Below are 14,687 nucleotides of genomic sequence, written 5' to 3'. Positions count from 1 at the left end.
AACAAATCCAAGTAATATGTTCTGGTTGGGAGAAAAAAGAGCCAAAGCAACAGCTCCATTTTAAACCTAACTTCCTGGCAAGCACGGGCTATCAGTTTCTTTGTGCGATGCTCTGCAAGGACTCTGGCTTGCAGTTTAGCAAGGAAATAAAGCCTGCAACTTAAAGTTTCAGAAAATCCTGATTAAACTTTTCAGTCTTGGCTCATGGTCAGCGATGATACTTTTAATGTCAGAACATATTTCCATTTTAGTATTACTGCCTGCCTACCTACCTGTGTTTTGCAAATTTATTATAAAGAAAACCTAGGCCTGGTGTGGTGGCTCACGCCTGTAATCGCAGCGCTCTGGGAGGCTGAATCAGTAGGATTGCTTGACATTAGGAGTTTGAAACCAGCCTGAGCAAGAGCAAGACCCTGTCTCTACAAAAAACAGAAAAATTTGCAAGACATGGTGGTACATACCTGTTAGTCCCAGCTACTGGGGAGGCTGAGGCAGGAGGATCACTTGAGCCTAGGAGTTGGAGGTTGCAGTGAGCTGTGATAACACCACTGCACTCTAGCTGGGGTGACAGAGTGAGATTCTGTCTCAAAAAAAAAAAAAGAAAAAAAGAAAATAAATTATTGTGTATAGTTAAGATTGTTAAATGCTTAAATGTGAATAAAGAACTAAAAAAATGAGAAAAAATAGCTAAAGAATTATATTTTTGCAGAAAGACTCATGAAGTTATCTGTTAGTCTCAACATGAGCCACTTTGTCCACAGCGTGTATAGGAATGATAAACTAAACGATAAGCTTTATTTTTTTCAGACTTGGGAAGACCCGGGACATAATGATGAACATACTGGCTGTTGTGGTGACAATGACCCAATTGATGTGTGTGAAATTGGAAGCAAGGTAATGAAATCTGAGATTTTTTTCTGTAGTGTTGAGATGATAATAATGAAATATGCTGAAGTTCATACTTTTAAAAATATTGTGAATAAAATATATGAATTTTAGTGAAATAATGATGTCTCTTTGGGTGATAAAGGCTTCTGTTTCATTCTAAGCATTTGCATGTTATAATTTGTACACTTAAACCTAGTCTGGGAAAATGTGTGTATATATATGTACATGATTCGAACATATATGTAGAAGAATTGAACATGTTCTGTATTGTTTTAGAAGACAGATAATTATTCCTCCTGAAGCAGGCATTAAAAAAAAAAGAAGGCAGATAATTAGTCAATAGGTGAAGGGTACCAGGAGGCAAATTTCATCTCAGTACATGGCAAGCCTTGCCTGATGATTTAGAGTGATCAGTAAATTGACCCAAACCAAATAACCTCATGAGTTGGAGACTTATGTTTGGGATTCCTCTATCAAGTAGGGTTGCTCTAAGATTCTTATTATAGTTATTTCTTTATGATCACTTTTAGTCTCAGAAACACTAAACAAAGCTGTAATTCCATTTTTTTTTTTTTTTTGAGACAGAGTCTCACTCTGTTGCCTGGGCTAGAGTGAGTGCCGTGGCATCATCCTAAGCTCACAGCAACCTCAAACTCCTGGACTCAAGCAATCCTCCTGCCTCAGCCTCCTGAGTAGCTGGGACTACAGGCATGTGCCACCATGCCCGGCTAATTTTTTCTATATATATTTTTAGCTGTCCATATAATTTCTTTCTATTTTTAGTAGAGACGGGGTCTCACTCTTGCTCAGGCTGGTCTTGAACTCCTGAGCTCAAGCAATCCGCCCGCCTCAGCCTCCCAGAGTGCTAGGATTACAGGCGTGAGCCACCGCGCCTGGCTGTAATTCCATTTTTTAAGTCATAAAATTTTTAAGTGATATCATATGTGTGACTTGTTTAACTCAGTGGCTTTTATAAAATGTAAAGAAAGCACATTAAAATGTGGATTGGAAACTAAAGAGGACTTATTCTTCAGTATAATCAATAATAGTGTAAAAAACATTAATTACCCTGAACTGTGGTACTGATTTTATGACTTATAAGAAAATAGGACCTATAAATCCTGTTTTCAACCTTAATATTAGTAGAACTGATGAAACATTTACTTATCTAGCTTTTAAAAATTTACTTAAAGGTATAATCTTCAGGTAAGTTTGCAGAATTTGGCATCTTTCTTATTTCGTATTATCCACCAAGTAAAACTTTTCTTTCAAAGTTTCATTTTGTAGTGTTGTTCTGACTTTGGTTATTGACTCTCAGGTATGTGCAAGAGGTGAAATAATCGGGGTGAAAGTTCTGGGCATATTGGCTATGATTGATGAAGGGGAAACTGACTGGAAAGTCATTGCCATTAATGTGGATGATCCAGATGCAGCCAATTATAATGGTAAGAAAATTTGTAGAGTCCAAAGTCATTCTCATTATATCGTAAGCACCACCAAACTTCACCTGTATGACGGAATTGTAAGCCCATGCTACTGAAGGATGGAGGACAAAAGAATTTGACAAAGCATTGTTACTTCTGCTACTGAACTTAGGGTAGTTAGCTAAGTAAACTTTCTCCTTCATTCCAGGAAACAAAAAAGTCTAGTAGTTTGAGTTTACTGGTTTTCTTTTTTCCTTTCCTTACCCATATACTAGCACTGAGTTGCTATGTTTATTTATTCTTTAAAAAATGTTTAATTGAGATATAATTCACATACCATAAAAGTCACCATTGTAAAGTATACCATTCAGTGGTTTTTAGTGTATTCACTAAGTTGTATAATACAACCATTACTACTATGTAATTTCTGAACATTTTCGTCATCCCAAAAGGAAATCCTGTATCCATTGGCAATTGCTCCCTGTCCCCCTTTCTCTCAGTGCCTGTCAACTGCTAATCTTCTGTCTTTGCAGATTTGCGTATTCTGAACATTTCATGTAAATAGAATCGTATAATAGGTAGCATCTATGTCTAGCTGATTTCACTTAGCATAGTGTTTTTGAGGGTTCTTCCACATTGTAGCAGGTATCAACACTTCATTCCCACTTTTTTGGTGGTAAAAGTCACATAACATAAAATTCACCATTTTAACTGTTTTAAAAAATACAATTTGGTGGCATTTAATACGTTCACAAGGTTATGCAGCCATTACGACTAGTTTAAGTCACTCCTTATTTCCTGCTGTTAGGCTCTGGCTGCCACTATTCTGCTTTGTGTCTATGGCTTTGCTTATTCTAGATATTTCATATATATGGACTTATATAGTGTATGATATTTTGTGTCTGGCTTCTTTCACTCAGTATAGTGTTTTCTAGTTTCAGCTGTGCTATACCACATGTCAGTACTCCTTATGGCTGAATTTCATTCCATTGGATGACTGTGCCACATTTTGTTTATTCGTTCATCAGTTGTTAGACATGTGAGGGGTTTTTTTTGGTTATTATGAATAATGCTGCAATGAACATTCCTATACAAGTCTTTGTGTAGACATATGTATTTAATTCTCTTGGGTATATACGTAGGGGTGGAGTTGCTGAGTCTTGTGGTAACTCTGTTTTACCTTTGGAAGAACTGCCAAACTGTTTTCCAAAGCAGCCGCACTGTTTACTTTCTCACCAGCAGTGCGTGAGGGTTCCAATTTCTCCACATCCTCACCAGCACTTGTCATTTATCTTTTTGATTTATAGCCATCCTAGTGTGTGTCTTTATTGTTTAGCTATAGGTGTATTTTATATATTCTGGTTACTAGACCTTTTATCAGGTATGATTTGCCCATATTGTCTTCCATTCTATAGATTGTACTTTCATTTTCTTAATAGTGTTCTTTGACGTACTCAGTTTTTAAATTTTGATGAAGTTCAACTTATCTATCTTTTCCTTCCATTGCTTGTACTTTTGGTGTCATATCTAAGAAACTGTTGCCTAATCCAAGGTCACGAAGATTTAAACTTAGATTTCCTTCCAAATATTTTATAAATTTAGCTTTTACATTAAAGTCTTTGATCTATTTGGAGTTAATTTTTGTACATGGTGTGTAATAGGGGTCCAGCCTCATTCTTTTGCACGTGGATGTCCAGTTGTCCCAGCAACGTTTGTTGAAAAATCTTTTCTTTCCCTCATTGAATTGTCTTGGCATCCTGGTTGAAAATCAGTTGACTATCAGTGTGTTGGCTAGTGCTATAATTTGATTGTATGAAGTCCTTTTAGAAAAAGCAATGCTTAAACCTTTTAACTCCATGTCTAATTTATCTTGACTATTTTTATATTAACCTTCCTTCTAGTTAATGATCTCATCTATTTATCTAGTTACTGAATTAGTTTTCTCTTGCCTATCGCAAATGGGTCTCACTGGGCTAAAATCAAAGTGTTGGTGAGTTGCATTCCCCCTGGATGCTCTAGAGAAAAATTCATTGTCCTGCCTTATTCAGGTTTTAGAGGCTGCCCACATTCCTTGGTTCATGGGCCCTGTGAGTGCCATGGAAGGTTGGGTCATTATATCACTGCAAGCTTGCTTTTTGTCACAACTCCTTCTCTAACTGACTCTTCTGCCTTCCTCTTCTACATTTTAAGGACCTTTATGATTATATTGGGCACACCCAGATAACCCAGGATGATCTCCCGATTTTAAGGTCAGCTGATCAGCAACCTTAATTCCATCTGCAGCCTTCATTCTCCCTGCCATGAAACATAACATATTCATATATCTGGGAATTAAAAGATGGACATCTTTGGAGGGGCCAATATTTTACAACAGGTGGTAAAACTATTTTGAATGTCACTGCAGTGGCAGATATATGATACTATACATTTGTCAAAACCTACAGAACTTTACAGTAGCACAATAATGCCATCCCCCCAAAGATGTCCACCTCTTAACCCCTGAAAGCTGTAAATATGTTGCCTTACAAGGTCAGTGGACTTTCAAATATGATTAAGACTAAGAACCTTGAGATGGAGAGAGTATCCTGGATTATCCAGGTGGGCCCAGTCCAGTCACATGAGTCCTTGAAAGCAGAGACCCTTTCCCAGCTATGGGCAGAGAGAGATGTGATGGCAGGTCAGAGAGGTACAACATTGCTGGCTTTAAAGATTGGGGGTTGGGGGCAACCTATAAAAGCTGGAAAAGGCAAAGGAACAGATTCTCTGCTAGAGCCTTCAGAAATGAGTGCAGCTCTGCCAACACCTTGATTTTAGGCTGGTGACAACATGCAGAACTGCTGACCCACAGAACTCTTAGATAATAAATTTGTGTTGTTTTAAGCCATCAAGTCTGTGATAGTTTGTATAGCAGCAATAGATAAGTAATAACACAGCACGAGGAGTGAACCTTAATGTATGCAAATTTTTAAAAAGTCATTTACAAGGTCAATTCTAGGATGGAACGCAAACTGTGACAGAAGAATCTAACTGTATTACAAATGTACGAAATAACCTCACCAAAGGAGATGAGAAGAAAAGGTGCTAACCTAAGTAACTTTAGAAATGAGTGGAGTCAGTAAGACGAAAGGCAAGAAAACCGACACTTAAACATTGTATTCTAGTTGGTAAAGTTGTTTCTCAGTGGAGTACAAGTTGCCAATTCTGTCAACCTATACACTATACATGCTTACTGGATTTGAACAATGAAATAAATGGATAGAAGGTGGTGGGAACAGGTTTCTCATTGTTGGAATGGGAGATTATAGATAAGCAAGGGAGTATGGCTAGAATGATCCATGTAGTGATGGATTAGATTTGGAAATATCAGTATGAACTTGTGTTCACCATAATATGGAGTCAGATGAATACATAGAGAAACACTTTGAGGTATGTATGTATACATAGATTAGGAGACACATATATGTTTCTTTGCTCTGTCAGCTGAGAGAGCATAGAAGACCATATCAGTAGCAATGAGCACCTTGGCACCTGGATCTTGGTTTCTACTACTGTTCTACAATAAAAAGGAACCCAGGCTCCTTGGAGAAAAGGCTGATTCTAGGGCTGGGCCAGGGAATGACAAGTTGAGTCTGGAGTGTCTTGTAGTGCTAGGAAGTAAAGAAGTGCTCTCAAAAAAGACTAGCGGTTGGAGTCTGTCAAAGGGACACACAACTGAGAGAGCTCCCATGGCCAAAGCTGGAACAATTTGAGCAACAAAATAAAGTAGTATCGGCTGATAACCCAGAGCATAAATTATTATAAATATCCATGAGTCCATATTAACATAAATAAATATTGAATAAACAAATAGGGGAGAATAGACAAATCTCTAAGCAGAAGAATTTAAAGTAATTTATGTAGATACTCCACTCTCAAGGTGGAATGTAACCCCTCACTCCTTAATTGTAGGTTGCACATAGTGACTTCCTTCCAAAAAGTACAGTATGGAAGTGGGAGAGGGGAGAATGGCTTTATAACAGAGAGACCTGACAAACACCGTCCCAGCTGGGTGGTCAAGGTCAGCAAAACAGTGATCAGAGTCATCTGTTCCATGACCAAGGTGTTAGTTGAGGAGGAAAAAAAAGTCATCTTGAGAACATGTCCCTCAAAATGAGATAATATATATTTGCATGTGTGTGTAAATTTTTTGAAAAAGGACTGGAAAAACACCAATTGTTTAACAGAGCAGTGAGAAGAAGAATGAAGAGAGACTTAACTTTTTGTTTGAGATACTTCTCCATTGTTTAAATTTTGTACAGTGAGAGTGCATTCATACCATCTGTCTGTTAACTACTTAATGGTACAACACTGATTCTATTGATCAGTGTGTCCATTTTCACATGTGCTACTCACACAAGAGAATACACTTTAAATGTTGTGCTCTGGCCATGATTAGTGAAGCCAAGCCCATCACTATGTCAGCACTAATTTGCTAGAGTGTTACTTCCCTGCAGTAGGGGTTATTAGCATCCTGAACACTTTCTCTGGGTGGCCAGTCCCATGGTGCAAGTAGTACAGAGCTTTCCCCAAATGTCAACCTAAAGCAGTGTCTCTCTGTCCACACCATAGCTTGCCTCCTATGCAGCTTTTCCATTTGCTGTCCCTGAGTTGTATCCTTTATAATAAAACAGTAAACTTAAGTGTTTTCCTGAGTTCTGTAAGCTATTCTAGCAAATTATGGAACCCGAAGAAAGGATTGTGGTGACCCTTAATTTATAGCAGGTTGGTCAGAAGTACAGGAGGCCCAGAATTTGCAACTGGCATCTGATGTGGGGCAGTCTTGTGAGACTGAGCTCTTTAACTTATAGGATCTGCTGCTAACTCCAGGAAGATAGTGTCAAGACCGAATTGAATTATTGGATACCCAGTTGGTATTGGAGAATTAGAGAATCCGTTGTTGGTATTGGAAAACACCAGTATTTGCACTTCAGATTTCTGGATTTTCAACTTATTTCTATATCAGCTGACATTTTATGTCGACTATAAATTCTTTGAAATTTATCAGTGTTTAAATATTTCCCAATTCACTCTGTAAACTTTGCATACTTTTAATGGCACTATAATCGAATGCATGATATTCTTTAACTATTAATATATCGATCTTAAATTGGAGTGAAGTAACATATGACTATAAATAACCTTCTGTTGTTGACTGTATTCCTCTTTCCAGTAATACTTTTACTGATTAACTTTTTAGCACTTGTATCTTCTGTTTGCTTGCATTGAGCAGGAGTTTGGTCATTTAAAGGTCAGTTTGATGACATTGAGGCTAGTAGACATTGTTCATGGCTGTACAAAAACAGCTTTTTTTTTTTTGAGACAGAGTCTTGCTTTGTTGCCCTGGCAGGAGTGCCGTGACGTCAACTCAGCTCGCAGCAACCTCAAACTCCTAGGCTTAAGCAATCCTCCTGCCTCAGCCTCCTGAGTAGCTGTGACTACAGGCATGCACCACCATGCCTGGCTAATTTTTTCTATTTTTAGTAGAGACGGGGTCTTGCTCTTGCTCAGGCTGGAGTGCAGTGGTGCAATCATAGCTCACTGTAACCTTGAACTCCTGTCCTCAAGCAATCCTCCTGCCTCAGCCTCCCAGAGTGCTAAGATTACACGTGTGAGCCACCATGCCCACCCAGAAACTTTTAAAAAGTTTTTTAAGCAGCACACTTTTCTGTTGTCTACAATTAAAGCATTGTGATATAGAATGCCTATACTGTCCGGCAAAGTCTAGTCACATTTTATTTGTAACCCATCAATGGATTTCAGTCTAATTCATTTTTCTTGTCTTATGTAACAGGAATGTGATCCTCCAAAATACAGCCTCAGCCTGTCTTTTTCAGTATCTTCTACCCTTCTCATGGAAGTTATCCACACTTGATAAACTGGTTCTTTAATTATGTAGCTGCCAGTCATTTCTTCTTATCTAATAGAAGTTACTATCTTGCTGATTCTTCTCTTAGTACTTAATGTCAGAACTATTCTAAGACACCAGATGATTTCCTTTTAATGTGAGTGAGTTCTCGTTGCAACGTAATGTGGTTAGCTCCAATGTTTTCTTGAACTTTTTTGGAGAAGCCATCCCAAGGCTCTCACAATGTAAGTACTTGATGTTTTTTTTGAATGCATAAATAATTACTTATGCACCTTGGAATCTGTTATTATTAGATATTCATGATGTCAAACGGCTGAAACCTGGCTACCTAGAAGCTACTGTGGACTGGTTTAGAAGATACAAAGTTCCTGATGGAAAACCAGAAAATGAATTTGCTTTCAATGCAGAATTTAAAGATAAGGTAATGTGTCATTCAGAGCTGTAGCTTTAGGCCTATTTGTGTTGAGACTTATAATTTAACCGTATTGTAACCATCTAAAGATTCCTTAAACGAAAGTCTAAAGACATAAGATAGTCTTGGCATTTATTTGTTCTTTTAAATGTCCTCCCATTTTTAACAAAGGAAAGTAATTCAGGGCCAGGCATGGTGGCTCACACCTGTCATCCCAGCTCTTTGAGAGGCTAAAGTGGGAGGATCACTTGAGGCCAGAAGCTCAAGACCAGCCTGGGCTACATAGTGAGACCTTGTCTCTACAAAAAGTTTAAAAACTAGCTGAGCATTGTGGCATGAGCCTGCAGTCTCAGCTACTTGAGAAGCTGAGGTGGGAGGATTGCTTGAATCCAGGAGTTCAAGGTACAGTGAGCTATGATTGTGCCACTGAAAGAAAGTGACTCAAAAAAGACAAAGTATCAGGCTCTGGGAAAATGTTGATAATAGGAAAACAACACCTTTCTATCATTACAATGCATCTCTTCAAATTATAGGACTTCGCAATGGATATTATTAAAAGCACTCACGACCATTGGAAAGCATTAGTGACTAAGAAAACAGATGGAAAAGGAATCAGTTGGTAAGTGTTAGCTCTTCTCTGCAAGTTTAACAAGCAAAGCAGACTCTCCAAAGGTTTTAATAACCGAAAGACACTTAGAAAAGAGATACAGCAGTTCCCCCACATCTGTGATCTCACTTTTGATGGTTTCAGTCACCTGAGTCAACCTTTGTCTGAAAATATTAAATGGAAAATTCCAGAAATAAACAATTCATAAGTTTTAAATTGCATGCCATTCTGAGTAGCATGATAAAATCTCACGCCTCCTGCTCTGTCCTGCCTTGGGTGTTAGTTATCCCTTTGTCCAGCGTATCCATGATCTGTAGGCTACTCACCCATTAGTCACTTACGAGCCATCTTGGTTATCAGATTGAAAAAACATAGTATATATAGGGTTTGGGTGATCTGCAGTTTCAGACGTCCACCAGGGGTCTTTGGAACCTATGCCCTGCAGATAAGGGGGGGACTACTATTGATTTTGTCAGTCAGCGTTCAGGTGAATGGGAAGGTAAACACATGAACTGAAAAGTGCCCATCAGATACTCCCTGAACAAGTACAAACTGAAACTATAAATAAAGAGGACAGCAAGATCAGAGATTTGTGAGGGCAGCTGGGTGTGATGGCTCACACCTGTAAATCCTAGCACTTTGGGAGGCTGAGGTGTGAGGATAACTTGAGGCCAGGAGTTCAAGACCAGCCTAAACAACATAGTGAGACCCCATCTCTACAAAAAACAGAAAACTTAGCCAGGCGTGGTAGGCCTTGCCTGTAGTACCAGCTGCTTGGGAGGCTGAGGCAGGAGAATTGCTTAAGCCCAGGAGTTTGAGGTTGCAGTGAGCTGATGACACTCCAGCCTGGGTGACACAGCGAGACCCTGTATCAAAAAAAAAAAAAAAAAGGATCATATGTTTTGTGATTTTTTTTTTTAATTTAACAGTATTATAAACATTTCCCCATGTCATTAAAAATGTAATATTTTTATAATATAGCATTCCATCTCTATATAATATTCTATTTTGTGGATAACCCTTTTTTACTGATTTTTTAATTGACATAATAATTATACATATTCATGGGGTATATAGTGATGTCTTAATATGTATGTATAATCAGATCAAGGTAATTAGAATATCCATCATCACAAACATTTATCATTTCTTTGTGTTGGGAATGCTCAATATCCTCCTCCTAGCTATTTGAAACTACATAATATGTTATTGTTAACTATAGTTACACAGGGTTATAGAACACTAGGACTTACTCCTCCTATCTAGCTGTAATTTTTTATCCTTAAATTTCTCCCTATTTCTTCCTTCCCTCGACCCTTCTCAGCCTCTAGTATCCTCTGTTCTACTTTTTCATAAGCCATTTTTAGTAACTCCTTATCGCTGGACATTTTGGTGACTTCCAATATGATAAACATATTTGTAAATCATTGTTTCAATCTTGGACTAGATTTTTAGAGGCAAAATTTCTCTGTTAAAGCCTATGAGCTTCTTAAAGGTTTTGGATACATTTTACTAGATTATTTTTCAGAAATGTTGAACCAGTTATTATTCCTGCCAGGAGTGTAAGTTTCAGATTTCTCATCAGCACTACAGGAACTGATTTTTTTTTATTATTCATTTTTTCCAATTAGGAAAGACATGTTTCTCATTTTAATTTGCATTTTTCAGCTATTTTGGTGAGAATTATAAAACAGATTCTTAAATCTGAACTTGCTGGCTGGGTGTGGTTGCTCACACCTCTGGAAGGCCAAGGTGGGAGGATCGCTTGAGCTCAGGAGTTTGAGACCAGCCTGAGCAAGAGTGAGGACCTCCCCTCCCTGCCCGCACCCCGGTCTCTACTAAAAATAGTAAAAAATTAGCCGGGCGTGGTGGCCCGAGCCTGTAGTCCCAGCTACTTGGGAGGCAGAGGCAGGAGGATCACTTGAGCCCAGGAGTTGGAGGTTGCTGTGAGCTACAGTGACACCACTGTACTCTATCCAGGTGACAGAGCAAGACTCTGTCTCAAAAATAAAAAAATAAAAAATCTGAACTTGTTAAGATACTTGAGGCCAGGTGCAATGGCTCACTCCTGTAATCTTAGCACTTTGGGAGGCTTAGGCAGGAGGATTGCCTGAGGCCAAGAGTTCAAGACCAGCCTAGGCAACATATTGGGACCCCATCCCTGCAAAAAGAAAATTTTTTAAATTAGCCATACATGGTGGTGAGTGCCTATAGTCCCAGCTACTCGGGAGGCTGAGGCAGGAGGATTGCTTGAACCCAGCAATTCGAGATTGCAGTGAGGTATGATCATACCACTGCTCTCCAGCCTGAGGGATAGAGGAAGATCCTGTTTCAAGACAAACAACCAAACAAAATACTTGAATACAATTGACCACAAGAATAGTTGTGTCTTGCCAAAATAGATTATTAGAATGTTTAAGTGAGAAAGCATTCAACTAAACCAAACCTGATTGTCATCTGGTCTAACATCTTTAACTTATTTTTTCAACTCTCAAGGGAGAATTTTTTAGCTATTTCTTCTTATGACTTCTCTTGTTTTATTTAATAGCATGAATACAACAGTGTCCGAGAGCCCCTTCAAGTGTGATCCCGATGCTGCCAAAGCTATTGTGGATGCTGTATGTAAAAATTTCCTTTAAAAAGAAAATACCAAGTGGCTAAAATACGGTGCTAAGTGCGGAGAAGGAAGTACTTTTTTCTTAGCCAAAAGGCCAAGAAGCGAATGGAAGTACTTGTTTCAACAAATATTTGAGCACCTTCTATGTATATATTACTGTGTAGAGTCTTGAAACTAGAACCATAAACACGTACAAGTAGACATTTGAGGGGAGAAGCTGAGGAGTGGTACTAGTCAATCATGGTAGTGTAATTCGTAAAAATCAAAATGATTCTAGAATATACCAGGTAACCCAAGTGCCTATTACCTATCCTAAGCCATTTTCCACAAAAGAACCGCTGGGAATTTACTTGACTTGATTATAGCAAGGACTAAGGAAGTTATCAAATTTTAGGTACCATTACAGGAATGATTTATAAGACTCTCATGTGAGGTAGTAAACTATCAAAGTAATAATTTTGTTTCTGTACTGTCTTTAATTATCTGATTTGGATTAACCAAAAGATTGAACTAGATCACCTTAAATTATTTTCATTTACAATATTAAATAAGGAAAGCAAAAGTAAATGAAGTCTGACTTTTTCCTGCCTCATAAACGGGGCAATAAAAGGAAAACAGAACAATTTAACAATGAGGCCAGTACATTTAGATTTATCTTTCTTTATGTATGAATACTGACAAAGTTGAGATGAATAAGAAAAATTGGAAGGAAAAGCCAGTGGCTATTATAACTTTTCAGTGAGAACACTTTGCCCATATTTTACATATGTGTATATACATAAAATCATTATATATGCATGTTTTTATTATTTCGAAAGCATTTTATTATTTTCCCATGTATCATCAAAAGTCAAGAGGCTTGAATTTATTAGCATCTCTTAGCAATAGAGCAAACCTTACATTTTTCCCATATGTTATAATTTATTTTTTAGAGCCTAAAAGTTGGGATAGTCTTCTGTTCAGATTCTTTTAAATTTTTGTCAGCATACTTTTTAAGCTTTTTTCGCCCCTAGGATTAGACTGATATATTTTAATATTTTATTTTAGCTGCCACCACCATGTGAATCTGCCTGCACAGTACCAACAGATGGTAAGATTCCAGTAAAATTACATTAAAAATTATGTATATGTATGGGGAAATTATGTATATTAACTTTATTTTTAATTGACAAATAGTTGTATATATTTATGGGGTACATTGTGATGTTTTGATATATGTTTGCAATGTGGGATGATTAAATCAGGCTAATTAACAAGTCCAGCACCTTACATACTAATCTTTTTTTGTGGTGAAAACATTTAAAATCTATTCTTTAGCAATTTTGACATATTATTTGTTATAGCCACCATTCTGTGCAATAATCACTAAAGTTTGTTCTTCCTATCTGTCTGAAACTTTGTACCCTTGGATCAATATGTCCCCTTCCCCCATTCTCCAGTCCCTGGCCACCACCATTCTACTCTATACTTCTATGAGTTCAACTTTTTTAGATTCCACATATAAGTGACATCATGCAGCATTTGTCTTTCTGTGCCTGACTTATTTCACTTAGCAAAATGTCCTCTAGATTCCATGTCACATATATTTTTTTAACGTACCACATACATATGAAGAGAGAGAAGGAAGGGGAGAAGAGAAGTATTTTTAGAGCTCTGTAGTGTACGTGGGAAGAAAGGTAGGCTGCTACATAGCACCTTCAGCACCACAGTCTGTCATAGTAGTTTCCCACCCGTGACCCACTGTACTCCCCTGAGTTCCATGGAGATGCCCCGAGGACACTGGGAGGAACCCCGAGAGGGCTGGGCTCTGCATCCTCATCTGGCCACAGGCTGCTTCACCCAAAAAGCAGTTCTTTCCCACTTTAGATGTTAGAATTCTCTGTAAGGTTTTTCTGGTAAGAAAAGGGTTCTGCCACTTCAAAAACAAGTTTGAAAATTACACCATACAATAGCATCAAGAGTAAGGACACGGAAAAGTTACCTGCCTTTGCTGTTGTGAAGCTTTCTATGTATGTATGTTTGTTTTAAAGTAATTCATAATAGGATCCATTAAAGCAAGTACGTTATTCTTTGTTCTATGTTGGGTACAATTTTTTTTTTTTTTAACAGAAATTCTCAGTTGTTTTTCTTTTCTCTGAATGCAGTGGACAAGTGGTTCCATCACCAGAAAAACTAATGAGATTTCTTTGGAATACAAGGTGATATTGCTGCATCCTATTCATCTGGAAGTATTAGATGTAAAAGTAGTAGCTTTTCAAAGCTTTAAATATATAGAACTCATCTAACGAAAGCAAATTCTGCTTTGACCAACCCAATATATTCAGAATGTTATCAGTCTAAAGCATTTTTCATATCTCAATTAAGATAACTTAAGCACATGCTTAAATATGAAACAGTTGTAATTTGGGAGTCATTTGTGAATAGATGTGCAAGAAGAGCACATATTGGATGTATATGTTTACTGTGTTAGGAAATAAAATTATTTTACTGAAATTTGGTTTAGGGTATTTTTATTTTAATCTGAAGCCAACATTACCAAGTAAGTGTGGGTACTTTTTGGTGTTTGTTTTCTGTTCATGGTCTTATAATTCAATCTTACAATTATTAGACAAAAACTAACGTTATTTTAGGAACCTGAGAATAAAATTCCTTATGATTGTAATACTCTTGAAACTATGCTCTATTACCTAAGTCCCGGCATCACATTCTGAAACAAGAGCTTTTTAATTTATATCATAGTAGCAGAAAGTACAACCTTGCTCACCCTTTGAAGTTATATATTAATAGTTACTTTTTTACTTCTTTAGTCAAGTAATTGGACCCTTAAGTCATTT

General features: G+C 37.5%; 1 protein-coding gene across 1 annotated transcript in view; it reads left to right on the top strand.

The window, feature by feature from the left end:
• PPA1 (inorganic pyrophosphatase 1) overlaps nucleotides 1–14,346 on the top strand; it is a 29,633-nt gene extending 15,287 nt beyond the window's left edge. The window contains exons 5-11 of the mRNA XM_045569340.1: nucleotides 808–894; nucleotides 2,207–2,333; nucleotides 8,511–8,638; nucleotides 9,163–9,248; nucleotides 11,785–11,854; nucleotides 12,901–12,943; nucleotides 13,998–14,346. Coding sequence (XP_045425296.1) covers nucleotides 808–894; nucleotides 2,207–2,333; nucleotides 8,511–8,638; nucleotides 9,163–9,248; nucleotides 11,785–11,854; nucleotides 12,901–12,943; nucleotides 13,998–14,029 — 573 coding nt within the window. The 3' untranslated portion in view covers nucleotides 14,030–14,346. The remainder of the gene's footprint in view (nucleotides 1–807; nucleotides 895–2,206; nucleotides 2,334–8,510; nucleotides 8,639–9,162; nucleotides 9,249–11,784; nucleotides 11,855–12,900; nucleotides 12,944–13,997) is intronic.
• Nucleotides 14,347–14,687: the final 341 nt, after the last annotated feature.

The sequence above is a fragment of the Lemur catta genome, chromosome 14 (assembly GCF_020740605.2).
Source record: "Lemur catta isolate mLemCat1 chromosome 14, mLemCat1.pri, whole genome shotgun sequence".
NCBI classification, from domain to species: domain Eukaryota; kingdom Metazoa; phylum Chordata; class Mammalia; order Primates; family Lemuridae; genus Lemur; species Lemur catta.
Note: the sequence above shows the minus strand (reverse complement) of the source record. Positions and strands in the feature narration are given on the sequence as shown.